Source organism: Cricetulus griseus, assembly GCF_003668045.3.
Source record: "Cricetulus griseus strain 17A/GY chromosome 1 unlocalized genomic scaffold, alternate assembly CriGri-PICRH-1.0 chr1_0, whole genome shotgun sequence".
Classification (NCBI taxonomy): domain Eukaryota; kingdom Metazoa; phylum Chordata; class Mammalia; order Rodentia; family Cricetidae; genus Cricetulus; species Cricetulus griseus.
The window spans coordinates 222,419,951-222,439,511 of record NW_023276806.1 but is presented as its reverse complement, the minus strand read 5'-3'; the positions used below and the strand labels follow the sequence as shown (position 1 = coordinate 222,439,511).

The 19,561-nt window shown below is 43.4% G+C and overlaps 1 protein-coding gene across 3 annotated transcripts in view; it reads left to right on the top strand.

The window, feature by feature from the left end:
- Cul1 (cullin 1) overlaps positions 1 to 14,946 on the top strand; it is a 65,485-nt gene extending 50,539 nt beyond the window's left edge. For all 3 annotated transcript variants that reach the window (XM_027389800.2, XM_027389799.2, XM_027389801.2), the window contains exons 10-22: positions 1,615 to 1,722; positions 1,801 to 1,907; positions 4,648 to 4,696; positions 5,296 to 5,427; positions 6,486 to 6,603; positions 7,824 to 7,900; positions 8,361 to 8,492; positions 9,635 to 9,727; positions 11,954 to 12,001; positions 12,080 to 12,162; positions 12,591 to 12,696; positions 13,394 to 13,507; positions 14,444 to 14,946. In XM_027389800.2, coding sequence (XP_027245601.1) covers positions 1,615 to 1,722; positions 1,801 to 1,907; positions 4,648 to 4,696; positions 5,296 to 5,427; positions 6,486 to 6,603; positions 7,824 to 7,900; positions 8,361 to 8,492; positions 9,635 to 9,727; positions 11,954 to 12,001; positions 12,080 to 12,162; positions 12,591 to 12,696; positions 13,394 to 13,507; positions 14,444 to 14,524 — 1,248 coding nt within the window. In that variant the 3' untranslated portion in view covers positions 14,525 to 14,946. The remainder of the gene's footprint in view (positions 1 to 1,614; positions 1,723 to 1,800; positions 1,908 to 4,647; positions 4,697 to 5,295; positions 5,428 to 6,485; positions 6,604 to 7,823; positions 7,901 to 8,360; positions 8,493 to 9,634; positions 9,728 to 11,953; positions 12,002 to 12,079; positions 12,163 to 12,590; positions 12,697 to 13,393; positions 13,508 to 14,443) is intronic.
- Positions 14,947 to 19,561: the final 4,615 nt, after the last annotated feature.

The window sequence follows — 19,561 nt, the reverse complement described above, 5'->3', positions numbered from 1 at the left end:
TAACAGTAAATATAGAGTCGTTACTGATGTCCAAGAATCATTCTGTAAGTGAAGACACAGCCAGTGCCTGTAGGTAAAGGCTCAAGTCAGCACACGGGAGTCACAGTGTAAGGTGGGAGCGAGCATGTGGGGGGAAGGGACTGGGACTGTGCAGGCTCATCGCCCACCTTCTCAAGAAATGAGCTTACTGCCCCTCCACTGCTAAGCTGGAGTCATTCTTACAAGTTCTAGGATAGACTTTGTATGAATCCTGTGAGTGGCGGCCCCCAAAGTAGCAGGTTTTATAAGCAGTCTTGAGTCTTTAAATTGGCAGGTTTGATACTCATTTTGTTCTTTGAAAGGATGTTATCCCTTGTATGGGTTCTAAGTGGTCCAGTAGTGGCTACTTAATTTTCCTGTGGTTGGATGCTCACTGTAGTTTAGAGTTCTATGTAAAAACCAGTGACTATGGAAACTGTAAAAGAAGAGTACGTGAACGTTGCATAGTAATTTAATGTGAGATCAGAAAGCAATGTAAAACCTGAATCCACTAAAGTAATATAGGCTTTAATGACAAACAAAATTATATCATCACTATATATTTTTTCATGATATTGTATATTTATTGTATTTTTAAACAATACACACCTGCAGCTTATAGAGAATAATTTCATGATAGGGTTCTGGTTTTACCCATTATTAAATTAAAGTAAATGTTAACAAAAATGCAGAGTAATTAGTATTCAAGGGATTCTGTTTTCTCATTCCTGAATCATGCAAAGTAGTGTATCAGGACCTGGGGTCTGGACACAGTGGTACACCTGTAATCTCTGCAGGGGAAGGCAACAGGATCACAAGTTTGTGATCAGCCTGGCTACATTAAAAAAAATACTATCTGATAACTATTGACAGTGAAATCGCACATCAGGACTTGGAAGGCAGTACCAGAATACCTCACTTCTGTGCACCTGTAGCTCCTGGGTTATGAAGAGCTAGTCAAGAGCCTGTCTTCCATGTGTTTATCAGCTGGGCCTTTTCCAATCTGAAAGCTGAGGAGAAGGGAACATGTCCAACTCAGGAGTCATCTACCTGAGTCCTTACCTGGCTCTGCTGCCACTTAGTTTAGTAAGAACTATAACTTAGCCCAGTCATCTAAAATGGACATTTAAAAACGGCACCTGCCTCATGTCCTGGGTCCTTTGCTGACAGACAGTGACTGCTGATCAGCCACTTGCTACTGGGTGATCCTCCCATCTGTCCAACTCCTTTGTCTTCCACAAGTGTGGTCTGCCTCCTTTAGCATGGGACACGTTCTCCCCAGGGACTAATCTTCCACTGTGTTCCTTTGAAGAGTCCCTGCTGCCCACCCCCTGTGTTTACACCTGCTGTCATTTTGAAAATGAAAATATTTTCATGATTTCTTCCAGATTTTTTAAAGGTATTTAGTTCTTAATCTGGAGAATTACTTTGGTTTTTACACATAAATACAATGTCCTGTGTGTTTCAGTGGTGGAACCAAAAGTATTTCTGATTATATTAACTTCTCTGAAGATATAGTTAAAACTTGTAGAATGTTTTACAGCAGCAGCAGAATATGCTAACTCCTATTTGTTTCTGGTTTTCCTTCCATTTAAGGACCCGAAAATGTATGTGCAGACGGTTCTGGATGTTCATAAAAAATACAATGCCCTGGTGATGTCAGCATTCAACAATGATGCTGGCTTCGTGGCTGCACTAGATAAGGTAAGCATGTCACTGTGTTGTCTGTTCAGTGTGTATGAACAGGACACCTTTTCTCTAACTGTCTTTTGTATAACACAGGCTTGTGGTCGCTTCATAAACAACAATGCAGTTACCAAAATGGCCCAGTCATCCAGTAAATCCCCTGAGCTGCTTGCTCGGTACTGTGACTCCTTGTTGAAGAAAAGGTACCGACTTTGTTTTGTGGTTTTCCTAATACCCCTATTTAAACCTTAGTTGTTATACAAGGAATCAGTATTTGCATTACATTTGTTTGTGTTGCATCCCGTTTGTTGGAACCTGCATCTGCTCTCCCACTGGCTTTCTGAACAGCAGAAGACGGAATACTATGATATGGCTTATGTGTTGGTCTACAAACTTTGCTTTTGACAGAGCTGCTTGTAGCACAGGCTAGCCTCAAAACTGCCCCAGGCCTCCTGTGCACAACCCTCCACACACTGGGTTTACAGAATGCCACACGTCCAACAGTCTGCATACTTTAAAGCTGTATTTTCATCTGGTCATTGGTTGGTGTTACGAGTTCATTTTTCAGTCACCTTGTATGTTACCTGACACTTTTCCTGATCTTGTAACCTGTCTTCAGAGATGGAGAAGGGAGGGGTGGTCAAGCATGGCCTTCTCCTCTGTGGTATGTTCCTACTGCTTGTGTGTGTCTTGGTTCTCTCAGCTTCTCCCCCGTCACAGTTGAAGGTTTGCTTCAGTGTCCCACATGCCACATGACCAAGTGCTGTGTGGGAGACACAGACCCCTAAATTGTACTGGTTCTAGTGCCAATATATTGTAGTTTTAAAGCTCTCTAAGGCTAAGAGAACAACCAAAAATGCCAATGTGAACAGTGACAGTCAGTCTCACTGTCGGGGCCAGAGAGATGGCTCAACTGTTCGGGACACTTGCTGCTCCTGCAGAGGTCCTGAATTAAATGCATTCTTAGTGTCTGCATTGCACAGCTCACACACACTTAATAATTCTAGTTCCAGGAAATGTAATGCCCTCTTTTGGCCTCCATAGTCCACCTTGTACCTATGATGTTCGTACAGACAACCAGGTACACACACACACAATTGAAGTCAACAAATCAACATCATGAGTGAACTGGAGAATAATTGTACAAAATGTGGGCTGGGCAGCATCCTCAGGCTTGGGTGGTGTAGCTCAGCACCTGATACAGCTCACTGTGATGTCTGCTTGGTACACAGTGGGCAAACATTGAATGAAGGTCACTTGCTATCTAATTTTAAAAATTAATAACTTTTTAAATAGTGGTTTCTTTCAGATTTGCAAGAAAGCCATTCTCCCAGCGCCAGTGAGAACTTGAGTACTTTATTATTTTTCTGTGTATTGTCATGCTGGCCTTGATACATTATTTATTCTAGTCAGTTGCACTTAGGTATTCTTTCCAAGGGGGAAAGGACTTTAAATTTTGTATTATGTTTTATTTATTTTGGGGGCTGTGTGTCACCACACATCTCTGCAGGTCAGAGGACAACTTGCAGGAATCAGTTTCCTCCTCTACCTGTGAAATACTGGCATCAAACTCAGGTCATCAGTCTTGGTGACAAGCGCCTTTCTCTGAGCTGTCTTGCTGGTTTGGAAAAAGGAGTTTATTTACACTTGGTGCCTCTTAGGACTTGGTGCTGCTTCTCAGGCCATTGTTGATGATTAAGTGACTTAAATTCACAGTTACTCCATGAGGCCTTCAGTTTGTGTGACAGAACAAACAATTGTGTGCCCATAATGTCTACAGTTAATTAGTTATGGCTATTGAAACTGGATGGTGGAGACATTCCAGAGTACTGCTTTAGCAAGTATGTGTTGATGAGCAGAGGCAGGACAGGGCCGGGTCTTCTTAGGAAACACTTTTTCATAGTGGATACGATGGGGCGTACCTGTAATCCCAGCACTCAGCCTGAGGCAGGAAGGTTTCCAAGAGTTGGGCGGTAGCGTGGGATGGCTCAACACAGCAATAGATCACAACATTGTTTTAGAGATTGTTTGACCAGCTCTTTTTTTTTTTTTTTTTTGAGTTGGGTTTTTTTTGCTGTTGTTTCATTTTTTTTGAGATTATAATACAATTACCTTTCCTCCCTCTAAGCCCCTTCCCATTTTACACCTTTACCCATCCAACTTCAAATCCATGGCTTTTTTTTTAATTGTTGTTAGTGGTGGTGGTGACGTCTGTGTGTGTGCGTGTGTTCCTAAAAACATAGATATAACCTGCTCAGTCTGTATAATGTTATGAGTGTGTATATGATTTCAGGGCTGATTATTTGGTATTAGATAACCAGCTGGTGTTCTGTTCTTGAGCAAGACTGTTTCTCCTGCTCTATGCATTCCTTAGTTGTCTAGAGTTCTTTGTCTATGGTTGAGACAAACCAGTACATTTCACACAGGATCCTTCTACAAAACTTTTTTAAAAGCCAATTTACCCTTAGTACACCTTTTCTTAATTATATCCATAGAATAAACTAATCAATTATTTTAAAGATATGGCCACAGATGAAAGCACAATTCATCCATGGCTCAAACATTTTCATTACCTTTAATTCTTAGTCTATTAAACAGAAACTATGTGCTTTTCTTTTTTTTTTTTAAAGTAATACAGCCTGTGTAGAAAGCAGTTGTAAGAATGAAACTCATTTACTTATATTTAAATGGGTATCTTAAAGGAAAACTTTATAATATTGTACTTAACTTCTCTTGATACTCATCTTAGATATTGTAAATGACTATTTTATAATCTCTCCCATGATCAGGTACAGTGTGAGACTGCCAAATTGCCATAGGAAAGGAAAGTGACCTCCCCTTGCTAGCCAGCCTTAACACTTGAAACCACATGTAGCTCTGACAGTTTGGCAGAGTGGTTATCTGCTGGCTTGTTTGTAAACACACTGCCCTTTTCCATTTCAGTTCCAAGAACCCAGAAGAGGCAGAACTAGAAGACACCCTCAATCAAGTGGTAAGGTGCTTCTTGGCCACACCCATTGCCCATTTGTAAGGCTGTTTACATAGAGCCTGAAATGTGCAAAGTAATAGACATTTGATTTTGAATTTATGGTTTTACTCCTAAAATTGACTTAATAATTTTAGTGTGGAACTTTGCTTACTTTTTTTGTTTCATTTAATGTTTCAAAGATTGATTTATTTTATTATATGCATATGAGTGTTTTGCCTGCACATGTGTATGTATATGCACCAAATGTGTGCCTGGTGTCTGTTGAAGTTCCTCTGACACTGGAGTTACAGAAGGTTGTAAGCTACTATGTGCTTGGAATAGAACTCAGGTCCTCTATAAGAACAGCAAGTATTCTAACCCACTGAGCCATCTCTCCAGCCCTAGTGCTTTGCTGCTTGCTACTAAGTCTAGTTTAATCAACTGGAATTTAAGGAATGGATGGCAGTACTTACTGTAAGCATTCTGGAGTGAATTTATGCTGTCTGTACAAGTTAGTACACAGGCCCACCCAAAACCAAGCAATCGTTGGCTCCTGGTGGTAGCCAGAGATAGTTAGCTTGTGAATTTACTTCACTAATGTGTTCTTCTCCTGGCTTTGCCAGATGGTGGTCTTCAAGTACATCGAGGACAAAGATGTGTTTCAGAAGTTCTATGCAAAGATGCTTGCTAAGAGACTGGTCCATCAGAACAGTGCGAGTGACGATGCGGAAGCAAGCATGATCTCCAAGTTAAAGGTGCTGTTCTTTTCCTGGTGAACTCCCACTTCCTCCAGGGCTTTATTGATGTGGTTATTAGTCTCTCCATGCCGTCAGTGGGCAGAGGGGTTTGTGCAAATGAGCCCTGCTTGGGCTGGCCTGGGCTGGGCTCTGCTCACCATGTCCTCATCTTCGCCTGCCTCCCACCACTCAGCCTTGTTGGCTTTGGGTGAATGCTTAGCAGCTTCTTAGCACAGGCTGCCAAAACAAAACACCATGGACCAGGTGACTTAGGACAGAAATTAAGTCTCTATTTCTGAAGAGGGCATTCCTCCTGTCTTGAAGGTCACCACTTCACTTGGCAGAGTACCTGTGGAGAGCATCCTCTTACAGAGGCACCAGCCCCTGAGAGGAGCCCTACCCTCATGAACCCACAGGAGCTGGCCCACCTCCTAACACCTCCAGCACATTCTGGAGGGGACAGTTTGGAAGTAGAATAAGGGACAAGCAGATTATTTGGGATATGGGGGTGTGTGATTTGAGGGGCAGTTGTGACAGCCCAGGCTATCCTTTCACCTCTGCTTCCAAATAGATGGAAGGAAGGGAGGGAGGGAGGGAGGGAGGAGGAGGGAGGAGGAGGGAGGAGGGAGGAGGGAGGAGGAGATGGATGGATGGAGGGATGGATGGATGGATGGATGGATGGGTGGGAGGGTGGGTGGATGGATGGATGGATGGGTGGGTGGGAGAGTGGGTGGATGGATGGATGTGCACCACTACACCAGGTTGTAATCATTTCCCAATTGTAATCTACTAAAGTGGTAGAACACTTTGTTTTAAATGCTGCAATATACTTATTGCATATTAAAAACTTAATTGTTCAATTTTTAATGAACTTTTTGTCACATACTAATTTTAATCAGTATATATATATATATATATATATATATATATACTATAAGATATGACTAAGTGTTACTAGTAGTTTCATATAACAAAGATATGTTGTATTGTGATTTCTCCAAAATTCCCTTATATATGTTGTAGACATTCCATGTTTCTATATGAATTAATGAGATAATTGCCTTGGTTCATTTCAGCAAGCTTGCGGTTTTGAGTATACCTCCAAACTTCAACGAATGTTTCAAGACATTGGTGTAAGCAAAGATCTGAATGAACAGTTCAAAAAGCACCTAACAAATTCAGAACCCCTGGACTGTGAGTATTGAGTGCTCATAGAATGACTTTTTGGGACTAAACTGCAGAGGAGAGAAGTGACAGAATATGGAGTAAGGGTGGTAGATGGCGACAGAATTCCAAAGACTAAGAAAGAGAGGACCTTCTCTCCCTGTTTGGGGCGTCTCCTCTAACTCCCAGGATGCTATGATGGTAGCCTTGTCAGGACGAGATGATGCCAAGTCACATTTCCTGTAAAAGGAGGTCTTAATCGGTCTAGATAATAAAAAGCCAGAGTCAGATAGCTCAGAGATCAGAGAAGAGCAAGCCACGGAACACCTTACCTTCTTAGCATCTCAGCAGACAAAAGAGCAATTTCCTGTTTCTCCCTGCTTATATCCTGTTTCTGCCCAGCTACCTCACTTCCTGTCTGTCTGTACTGACCTACAGATCTCTGTGGTTAGCTAGAGGCAAGCTCCATTCTCTGACCCTCAGACAGGCATATCTGTATAAGCAAGATATCACCACATTTTCCAGGTTGGGCTTTGCTGATGTGTGGGCTTTTCTTCTTTTGAACCTTAGTTTGGATGCATTTCTGATTATTTTCCTTCTCTCGAGTTTTTTGATGAGAGTTGGAGAATTTTATTCTTCCCAAATTTCTACCATCATTAAGCTTAATTCTTTTGCTAGTAGACATCTAAGTTGTCTGTAAAGATAAAATTACCCTGATTTGTAGGTTATACGTGTCTCCTATCTGTCTTCACCAACTGTAATGCAGGTGGTTTTTTTGCTGTTGAGCTTTCCATGTCCTTGTATTTGGGGCTATTAAACCATTCCTGGTCACCACATACTGCTTAAGCAGACTGAACTTCATATATTAAAAAAATAAATAAAAATGAAATTTAACTTGGAACTCTCCATTGACAGTGAAGTGGAGAATTGTTGTCCTGGGGGAAAGCGGTTTCCTGTTCTACAACCTTTAGTCTGAGTTTCTGACATAGAGCATCTCGTTGTGTAGCCAGCTAGCCTGGACTTGTGGTCCTCTGTGTCTGATGTTGGGATCACAAGTATACACCACTATGTTAGGCTTCCATTTTTACTCATTTTAATTGGATAAGTTGAAACTCTCTGTGTTCAAATCTTAATTTTATATTTAAGCAAGACTTTTAATGTATTTTCTTTAATTTTGACCATTTCCTGTGTATGTGCAACAATAGAATTTTTCAATGTGTAAGAGTAATTAAATGTGTTTCCACCCCCAGTGGACTTCAGTATTCAGGTCCTCAGTTCCGGATCGTGGCCCTTTCAGCAGTCTTGCACGTTTGCCTTGCCATCAGAGGTAAGGGTTGTTACCTGATCTCTTTGAGGTGTGTGGGGAGGGCGAAGAGCAGCCTGGCCATCAGTGTGCTGAGCTGTGCTGAGCTGTGCTGAGCTGTGCTGAGCTGTGCTGAGCTGAGCGGTCAGAGCCGTGTTCGTGGAGAACAGGAAGTGGGCCTGGGTTGGTTAGCAAAAGGTGGTCAACTCTGTTGCTGCAGTATTGATTTATTCCTATAAGTGGAGAATCTCATTGGCTGCATGGTGAACTCTCTGGTACCTACTGGGCCTGGAGTAGAGACCTACTTTGGTTCTACTCTCCAGTGCCTACCGTGCTCACGAGACAGTTGTGCCTAACAGCTGTGGTTCACGTCTCTGTAAGCACTGATTTTGTTCTCAGAACTTGGGGCAAGGAGCTTTATTTAGAAATGCTGACTGTAGAATGTAGAGCCATCGATGCCACGTAGTGCTGTCCTTTCATCCAGCTGGAGCGCAGTTATCAGCGGTTTACAGCCTTCTACGCCAGTCGCCACAGCGGCAGAAAACTGACATGGTTGTATCAGCTGTCCAAAGGGGAACTAGTCACTAATTGCTTCAAAAACAGATACACTCTGCAGGTAAAACCATCTTTTTAATGGGGGGGGGAGGTTATTTTAGTACTAAATGATAAGACATATTATAGAAACCCTTCGAGATAACTCATGTGATAGGAGGAGTTCATCTCTAAAAAAGTAGTGTAGAGGGTAAAGCTCGCTTGCTGTGGTCAGGGGAGCTGAACTCATGTTCTTTTGCCTAGGGGCAAGTTACCTCCTTACTTTGAGCCTCAGTTTTCTCCTCCATTTTGAGTTAAGAGTGTTTGTGCTTACACCACAGACATGCTCTTTGGTAGGTGTCTGACATGCATGCCCCTTGCCTGACACACTGAGGTGACAGATTTAAAAGCTGACATCTAACATACCGAGTTCTAGTCACAGCTCTGTGCAGCCTCACATTGGTAAGATACCTTAGTGTGGAGTGCTGAACAGTGATAGCTGTGGGACTGACTGCACTTGCAGATGAGAAAGCGGGGGTCATTTAACTGACATTGTACTGTGACTTGTATGTTGCAGAGCCAAATTTTCTGTTAAGACATCTAGGTTCTTTCTATTTTGACTTCTGTACTTAGTGTGTTAAAAGTAATGCTTATTTCATTTCATAAGATGGTCTCAGTTGCGAGCTGGTAACGATAATTATAAGTTTCTTTTAGTGTTAAACATTAGAACGGGTGACTCAAACTACTCAGTAGTTTAACTTTTCAACCCCTGCATTGTTGAGAAACTTAAGACCAGGTAACTATTATACCTGGTCTGGAGGTCTCTATCAACTTGAACACATATGCATAGTATGTACATGTATGTACCAGAAAGTCACTTTTGCTCTACAGTGTGTAAAAATATAATTCATAAAACTAATGTCTTTGACCTGGTGTGTGTTTGTTTATACAAGAGTAGAGATACTTGTATAGCTATCTTTGTATAGAGGACACGTTTCAGGAGAAAGCGGGAAGTCTTTTCAGTGTTCGAAAAGTGGCTTTAGGGAAAATGTGCATTACCCTGGCCTTGTGACATTTTGTATATGTGCATTACCCTGGCCTTGTGACCTCTATTGTATTCCATTTCTTTTTTGCATCTGATTGAAGACTGTTTTGTGAAAATAGGTTGTGCTTGTAAGACCTTTCCCCATTTTCACATTTCTCTTTTTTTTCTCTGGGGCCTTGAAGGCATCCACATTCCAGATGGCAATCCTGCTTCAGTATAACACAGAAGATGCCTACACTGTGCAGCAGTTGACTGACAGCACTCAAATTAAAATGGTATTCCTACCATTTCACACTCGATTTGTACTGTCAAGTTGCCATTTCTTATTCATCAGGATGCCATGGAAAGAAGAGAGGACATTGTGTCTTTGACTTAATGGGTGTTTGCAGCATAAAGAAACAAAAGGACCTTCCCCCCAAACAGTAAACTTTGTCTGGCCACAGGCACCAGAGATCAAGCCAGATTTATAGAGAACTCTTCACTGGGACCTCTGGACAGACCTTGGGTGGCAGCAAAACCAGTGAATACTCATGGTTTATGTCAGGGAGGTTTCTATAATAGGCAGGGTTCATTTGGCCAAAAGTTAATCTGACTTTTCTCAAGATAGTGTGAGGCACGTGCAGCACATCCCTGCTGCTGCTGGCACTGAGATCCAGGTTGTAAAGCTCCATGTGAAGCGCCACTTTGATGGTTTTTCACTATAGTTTGTGAGGGAATTCTTTTGGAGAAAACAGATGGGTACTCAGGCAGACATGGTATGGTGGCCAATTCCAGCTAAATCCCTATAAGCTTTTATGCCAACATTGTAAGGATGTTACAAAATGCTCTATTTTTAAACCCAGGCAGTCACTCACTCACTCATCTGTCTGTCTGTCTCTCTCTCTCTCTCTCTCTCTCTCTCTTCTCTCTCTCTCTCTCTTCTCTCTCTCTCTCTCGTGTGTGTGTGTGTGTGTGTGTGTGTGTGTGTGTGTGTGTGTGTGTGTGTTCATTTCATTTAACCTGTTCTGCTTTAAGACAAGTTCTCATTCTGTAACCAAAGATGACCTGAAACTTTATCCCCACCCTCCACCCGGGCATCTCAGGGACTATGGCTCTCTCTCATTTAACCATCTCTTATCCTCTTTTCCAGCTAGATTTTTCTGATTAAATTTTGACTTATTTTTTTCTGCTATTCTTCCCATTAGCTGTATTCTCATTCAAATAGCATGAAATTTCAAGTAATATAAAGCTGACCATTTAAAGTGTTTATTTAGTCAGTTAACAGTTTTACATAACCACTGCTGCTATCCAGTTCCAGAACATTCCATCCCTTGAGAGTAGACCCATAACCATAAGCAGTGACAACACTACTTTCCCACTTGGCCCTGTGTCCCTGACACTCATTAACCTCTGTGAACTCTTCTTCAATGGACATGGCATAGAAGTAGCATCAAGTTGTGTGTGTCTTTCAGTACTTGCCTTATTTCACTTAATATATTCTGTCTTCGAGGCTTTGCAGGTGTCAGTACTTCATTCATTTGCTTGTGTGTATGTGTACAAGTGTGTGTATGTGTGCATGTGTGCAAACGTGTGTGTGTGTGTGTGCGCGCGCGCGTGTGTGTGCGTGTGTGCACTTGTGTGCATGTGAGCACTTTCCATCCTATCTTTTGAGGCAGCAGCTCTCATTGAATCTGGAGCTTATTCATTCAGCTAGGCATCAAGGCCGTTATAGTAAGTTTCAGGGATGCACTTATGCCCACAGCACTACAGACAAGGCTAAGCTTTTACATGGGTCCTGGGGAACCAAGCAGGGTCCTCATGCCCGTATGGACCAAGCCATCTGTTCAGCTCCACTTTTTTCATTTTTACTTTCATTATTTTTATTGTTTGGGAGGGAGCTTACTTGCATGCCATTGCTTGCCTGTGAAGATCAAAGGAACAAAGTTTTAGGGGTTGGTTCTCTCCTTCTACCATGGAATCTAGTGATCAAATCCAGGTAGTCAGGTTTGCCTCAGACCAGCATGGGTGCCATTATGAAGAAGGCAGGCTTTCTGCCTGGTGTAGGTTAAGAGTCCAAGGGAAGTAATAAGTACCCATGAGGCTGATGAGAGGTTACAGGATGCACTAGGCCCCAGCATGCTCATGAATACAGTATAGCTTTGGTTCTGTTGGGGTTCCTAAATTCTTCATTTGCATGTTCAGGGGTGTAGTTCAGTGGTAGAACACTTGCCTGGCATACACAAAGCCTTGGGCTTGATCCCCAGCACCATAGAACTTTGTTGTAAACATTCGAACGATGAAGAAGTGAAAAATTTCCTGTAGGTTTGATTGAAAAAGCAGGCACACATTGATTGTGTCCAGTGTTCACAGGAAGCTTTATTATTGAAGCCATGTCACTTTCTCTGGGTGGCTTCTACTTTGGGGTGATGACCATTCCTGTGGACAGTGGACTGAATTTCTGGGACAACCACTGAAAAGAAGTGTTCTTCATTCTTGCTCACCATCTTTGTCTCTAATTGCAGGACATTTTGGCACAAGTCCTACAGATTTTACTGAAGTCAAAGTTGCTGGTATGTTTGTGTACTTTGTGTTAAGCTAAAAGAAAGCCTTTTCCTGGGATGTGCCTAGTAACAGTTATTTTCTTCTAGGTCTTGGAAGATGAAAATGCAAATGTTGATGAGGTGGAATTGAAGCCAGACACCTTAATAAAGTTATATCTTGGTTATAAAAAGTAAGAAAAATCTAATACGTAGCTGTTGGTCTTGTCCCCTGGCACCAGACATACTTCAGGATCAGCACAAGCCAGGGAAACTGGACTGTGAGGGCTTGGTGCTGCCTGCTAAGTCCCCCCTATTGCTTTTGTGTTGTTTTGGTTTTCTCTTTATTTTGAAAATAAGTCTTCTCAAGTGACTTGTATACAATGTTTAGACCTTTATGTCAAATTATTTTGGTGTTACTACACTTGACAAAAATGAGGGATCAAATGTCACTTCAGTCACAGCCCCATGGTAATCCCGTAGCATTGGTGGAGGGACTGGTAGAAATGATGCAGAGATGGGTGTGAACCGCCTTGTGCCCCAGTCCAGGGAAGCAAAACCTCCAGTGTTGAAAAAGAGGAAGTAGACTTTTCAGTGACTATTTCCTCTATTGTCTTAACAGTAAGAAATTAAGAGTTAATATCAATGTACCAATGAAAACCGAACAGAAGCAGGAACAAGAAACCACACACAAAAATATAGAGGAAGACCGCAAACTACTGATTCAGGTGACTGAACCATGTCTGTACTATACACTTAGAGAAATGTGTTTTGATTGGCAAGTGCTGCTAGGACAACACAGGGCTCTGTGATGGCCAAAGTTGACATTGGTGTCTGAGGATGAAATTTTTTATGTACCCAAAGGAAATAGTCTTATCTTCCTTCCTAAATATTGGGGAACCGTTAACATGGCAGATTGAAAGAAAGAGTAGTAGGGTTGAGGGCAAGGGCGGACAGTGTCTGTGGCCTCAGCAATGGAACTTTTCTTTACTCTTTAGTGCTTTACAGTTGGCCAAAACATTTTTTAAGGACTTAAGTTTATTTTAAATGCATGTTTCGTCTAAATGTATATAAGGTGTGTCCATGACTGGTACCCCCAGAAGCCAGAACAGTGTACTGGATCTCTAGGAACTGGAGTTAAGAGTGTTATAAGCTATTCATTGAGGTCCTGGGAACCAAACCCAGGTTTTCTAGTTCTCTTAGCCACTGAACCATTGCTCTAGCCCTTTGGCTAAAACATTTTAATATTTGTTCTCTTAGGATTAGAACATGGATAGAGCTGATTGCGTGTGCCCTCTGACCTGTAGGATCCTTGTTACCCTGTGCATGGAAGTAGGGCTGAAGTGGCCTTGTGCAGGCTGCCTTTAACTTTCCCGTTGAGCTGTTAAAGCTCTAAGCACATGTTTTTCCTTTTTGATTGCATAGGCGGCCATCGTGAGAATCATGAAAATGAGGAAGGTCCTGAAACACCAGCAGTTGCTTGGTGAAGTCCTCACTCAGCTGTCCTCCAGGTTCAAACCTCGGGTCCCAGTGATCAAGGTACAGGAATTTCAGAGCAGTAGCTATCCCTTCTCATGTTAGGAGAGATGTAGCAAAGGGAACTGGCTTACTCAAGAAACTTCAACAAAGGAAAGTCAGCCTATCTTCCTTCTTCAAATAAATATATATAGAAGTGTGTGGGTCATAACATACGTACACTTTTGTAATGGACCCCCTAATAAGGAATAAAAGTCCCATGTCTACATTTATGTGGCAATTAGCTGTGAACCATAATGCAGCCTTGACTTTGCTTGCTAGAAATAGTGGACAGAGTGCTCTCTGCTGTGCTGGTGAGAACCTGCCTGGCAATATGAGGGGACTGTCCTGAGTTGCCTTGTTAGGAAATGCTTGTTTTTCTGATGCTGTGTAGAGACTGTTGTATAAGCGTACTACCCTGCATGTAGGATACTGCCTAGTTTCTGCTGGCAGGTATGCAGCAGATCTTTCCTTTTCTGAAACTACTTGGGTAAGCCTCAGTCATTGGAGAGCATCTGCAGCAGTCAGGAGGCCCAAAATATCTGAGGGACCTATTAGCACAGTGCTAGCATGTCCCTTCAGGTCCAGCTTCAGCACCCATCCCATGCTTCTGACTTTCCGTGATGGCAAAGAGCCTTGCCCAGAGGTGTCCAGGCTTTGTTTAAAAAACGAGAGTAGTGTGACCTAGATAAGCAGCAGCCCCTGGGCCTCGAGGCCCAGGGCAGATGGGGGGAGCGGGAGGGGAGGCAGATGGGGGGTGCTCTACCACCTTAGCAGGTGCTACTGAAGGACCTTAGCAGGTGCTACTTCCGGAGAGCCATGAAGTCCCAGCTAAGCAGGCAGGTGACTTTGCTTCCTGCTGAGCCCTCAGTGGAGAGTGGAGGGCGCTGACCTCTGTCCTGATGGTTGTTTGTATTTCTTTTCCCTTTCATTCCCTCTTCCTCCTAAAATAATGCCCAGAAATGCATTGATATTCTCATCGAAAAAGAATATCTGGAACGAGTCGATGGTGAAAAGGACACCTACAGTTACTTGGCCTAACCCTTCTAAAAGGGTCTGTGACCCACAGCAAATAGTTCTGGACACAACTCGAGTTCATAGCAGCCAGCCTGCCACCATTTGGACCTCCCTTTTTAAAGCTGAGACCACAGTTCTCACCACCTGGTCTCAGACTACAGCCGGACTGCTCAGGACTGACACATTTCAGTCTGTAAACAGACGCCAATGCCATTTACCCTAACTTACGGACCGAGGGGAACCGAACCTTTCCATGCTGGGGCTGCATGCTACTGCACTTAAATCAATACATTGGCTCCCTGGTTAACAGCTGTCATCTGAGGCAGCACAAGAGCGAGTCTGAATGGACCCACGTGTAATCTGCTATGAAAACCATTTGTATAGTGTGTTTCATTTTTTTAATGTGTGAAAATAAAGAAAATTAAAGGATTTCTGTACAAGTTGCATTTGGTTTTGTTTTAAGTTTTGCTAATTTCTATATGTAAATAAAAGATTTAATGATTGTGCAAGTGTATATTCCCAGTGTCTTCCTGGAGTCCAGAAGAGCTGCATTCTTTGGATTGAAAATTAAGATCTTAATTTTTAAGGCCCCTAATAATTTTGGTTACTGACCCTTGTTTCTGGGACTTCCTCAGTGCCGTGAGGGCTGTGCTGACCTGCAGGGACTAAATGAGTCCCAAGACAGGCAAAGAAACGGGACTGTTACCACTAGTAAGCAGAACTGGACTCTGGGCTCTTACCTCCACAGTACTGAGGTCAATTAGAGACAGGCGGTGACACCTACTACCAGGTACAGTTCTAATCTGTAAAGAGGCTGCGGTTGAGATTGAAGCATCTGAATTGTTGGTAACTCCCTGGATCAGCAGGGAGGAGGCTCAGCCCTTGCACTTGTGCAAGGGAACTGAGGATCTCTGATTTCAGGTCCCTGGTAGTAAGCTTTCCAAGGAGGCTGCCATATTCACCAGAGGGTGTCCCTAGGAGTCAGGCCAGGTTGCAAGCCCATCATCTTCCTCAGATCCAGTATCGTCCACCCCCCACCCCAGGGGTGTCCTCAGGCTTCCAGGGACTCTGCCACAAGGCATTGCATCAACCTTTGTCCCCAATCTCCATTTCCTGGCCAAAGGGCAAGATGAATGTAGGTGATGGAGTCTTCTGACAGTCTTGGTACTGCCAGTCCTCCTAGTTTCATTCTTCTCATAGTAGGGATGCTGTAGGTGGTCTTGAGCAGTAACACTTAACACCTTCTTCACTGAGCGATCCCTATGCTAAAGTTTAAGCAAGTAGCTCAGAATAGCCTGCTATTGTTCATTTTGTAGTTATCAATCCCCGTCTTGCACGTGTTAGGCAAGCTCTGTACCATTGAGCCATGGAGATATTGTATCATTGGGCATCCCAGGCTGGCCTCAAACTCTTGGTCCTACCTCTGTGTCCCTAGTGCTGGGGATTACAGGCACACTCCATCACACCCCATCCCTCCATGCTTTTCAGTATGTCTGCTTTTAAACAGTCTTACTAAGACTGTTTATAAACCAGGTAAAAGCAAGCAAACCAGCCACCCCACTGTCTTCCCTCCACCCTGAAGGGCCCCAGAGCTCCATAGACATGACATGATTTGAAAACTCCCCTACTAATTTGCAAACAGAATGATGCTTACAGTTTGCTTTTCTTTACAGTTAATTTTTATGTCTTCAGACAAACATGCTGTAAAAAAACACCTTCGTTTTGAGCCTGGGGTGTGATGGCACCCACCTTTAATCCCAGTACACAGGAGGCATTGGTAGGCAGATTTCTTGAGTTGGAGATCAGTCTGGTCTACAGATCGAGTTCCAGAACAGCCAGGCTACACAGAGAAACCCTGTCTCAAAAACAAAAGCAGGGTGGGGGGTGGGGGCTGTCTTGAGTCTATTAAGAAAGAGAAGAGGACACAGGAGTTTGGCTGGGATCTCCAATTGCACCAGGATGAAATGTGCCTTAAGGTAAGTGCCCGGGAACTGGACTGTGGGCTGGACTAGGGTGGGGCTTACGTCACATTTTAGATGGCTGATAAGTGGGCAGTGGTTAGTTTAGCTTCCTGCTCTGCTGTTCTCTTCCCCACCCTGGTGGACTTCACCCGTCTAGAACCATAAGCCCAAATAAAGCTCTTTGTTCTAAGTCAACCTTTGGTTGTTTTATCACAGTAAGGGAGACCTAATAACATTTACCTTCTTTTGAGGCTATAGGGAAGTAGGCAGATCTCTAAAATTCAAGGCCAGCCTGGTCTACATACCAAGTTCTAGGCCAGCCAAGGCTATATATGATTACTTGCCTGAAAACAAACAAGTAAATAACCTAGTGTTAAGTTGAAAGGAAACTCCAATACCCCAAACTCCAAAAGGCATTCCAAATATCCAGAAATGAGCTCAACCTGGACTGTAGGAGGGTTTCTGGTAGATAAAAGTCAGCATTCCTGAGGAACTTGTGAAGCCGGTCCCTCTGGTGGTCTTGTGGTGGAAGGGACATCAGAGCTCATGGTTATTGGGTGATGTTTTTGCTCTTACTCTTGTTCTTTACCCTTTTGGCTTTTTTGAGGGGCCCACCACCCAGCTCCCAAGTAAATCACACATGGGGCCTATTCTAATTTAGGAGTGCCTGGCCTTAGCTTGTCTTATTTCTTGCCAGCTTTCCTTAAATTATCCCATCTACCTTTTTCACCTCTGCGCTTTTACTATTCTCTTGTGTAAATGTTACTCTGTGGATTGCTGTGTAGCTGGATGGCTGGCCTCCAACATCCTCCTTTCCTTGTTCTGAGTTGCTCCTATCTTTCTCATTTCTATTTATACTCTGTGCCTGCCAGCCCCGCCCATCCTTGCTCTGCCTCTCTATTGGCCTTTCAGCTCTTTATTAGGATCACCAGGTGTTTTAGACGGCACAGTAACACAGCTTCACAGTTAAACAAATGCAGCATCAACAAAAGTCACACACCTGAAAATGATATTGTACCACACATGGTGACCTCCGGGCACCCTAAGCATCACAAGCACCTGTTACCCCAGCCCTTCTCACTACCTCCTCTACCTAAACTCCCTCCAGCTCCAAGGCTTCCCTCCCCTCAGCTACTCTTATAATCCTGCTGTTCTCCTCTCCGTCCTCTCCTCACTTCCTCTCCAAGGTCTAACTGTATAGCCCCTGCTGTCCTGGAGATCAGAGATCTGCCTGCCTCTGCCTCCTGGGCAGCCATAGGACCCAGCAGTATGCACATAACAAGGCAGATGTGCTCTCACCTGCAGCTATAATCCCAGTGCTCCAGGGGGTCAGAGACAGAAGGGCCATAGGGCTGCCTTTTACATGTGAGCTATTGGCGAAGTTTAGATTCTCGGGAATGGGGAATCACTCGAACAGTTGTATGACCTACTGAGCTCAGAAGGACATCTCCAAATCCACTCACAGATGGTCCAGGTTAATTGTAGTGGATCAAAAAACTAAAGGGCTAGACATGAATAACTAAGAGATTTTATGGGACTGCAAGTCAGGGTTGAGGGTAAGGGTGGTCAGAATGCAAAACTACTATTAGGCTTGCTGAATAAAAAGACAGGGTGTGCACCCTCCACACCCCTCTCCCCTACTACACATGAGTCTGGTAGTCTGAAGAAAGAGCTGGGCTTTTAACTATGACCACCTGACTGGGCTGGGGGACCCACCAGGCAAGGGGTTACGGCATAGTTCACCGCCTTTGTGGGAACTTGAAGACCTGCTCCAAAAAGGGATGAAAACAGTGGCTACTGAACCATCAGGCTCTGGTGTTTATTCTTTCCTGAACATTGCTGCCTACTTTCTTTTAGAAAGATAGATTGAGGTTAATATATACCTTCCTTAATCTTTTCAGTTCACACAGCTATCCAGACCAAATAACACCTTTGTCTAGCTAGGTGAGCATGGAATTGTTTCTAATAATACCTACCCAAATAGACCTATATATGCCCCTCACTGGAATTGTTCTAGGTGAAGTCTAAAAACAAGCCCCCCCCCCAATTAATTCCAGTCAGAATTAAGTAACAGAATACTTAAGTTCTTTCAAAATGTTCACACCCAGACTGTCTTGATGACCTGTCAGCAAACTGTAATCATGTAACTTGTTAGTCTTCATAGCAGTGGCCAAACACCTAAGCAAAAATGGAAGTCAGACCTTCTAGTGGACATGGAAGGCTAGAGGTGAGGTGATTTTCAGTATTGAAAAATAAGGAGGGCTTCTAGGTAAGTAACTACTTTTTGATACAAACCATAACATGCCTTGACTTGGGCAAGCAATGATATGGGTGGTGCTTTTCCGGGTCACCAATCTGGATGAGGTGTGGCAGACTGGTTTACCTGTGCATCAGGCTCTGCACTGTACCCCACTATTCATGAGCTTCAAGCTGATTGACGCTATCTAGAACTGAAGCTTCTCAAATGGAGCAAGTGAGAGGTCCTGGGGGTTTTGCTCCAGGCCTGATGACCTGAGCCTAGGGACCCCCAATGTGGGAGAACACTGACTCCTGTAAACAGTCCTGACTTCTGCATGCACAGTGGTACACAGACACACTAAATCAGGGTTAGACACTAAATCAAGATCAAAAAGGTAGACTTCTAACCATGTTTTTAAAAACAGAACAAGAGTGCCTGTAAGTGGTCCCCAACACTTGAGAGGTAGTGACAGGCTCAGTTCAAGGTTATTCTCAGCTAAATAGCAGGTTTCAAGGCAGCCTGGACTATAACACAAGTTCTCCAAGTTACTGCTCTACCAATATGATCTGGTCTAATACATCAGGAACTCTACAATCCAAACGCTTCATTCCATCTGGAGATAAGAACCACGGCCAGAAGCGCTATGTCAGAAGATGCTACTGATGCCATGTACTCTCTGGGGTGTAGTGAACTGTCCCACATATACTAAACAGAGGTGCCCCATTTCCCAGTTTGAACAAGGAAGGCCATTAAGCTATCTTAATTAGAAATTGCCTGAAAGAAAGAGTTATCCACCTCACCAGCTAAATATGGCTACCCAAACTTTGTTCAGGGCAATACATGCAAATGGCAAGTGTACAA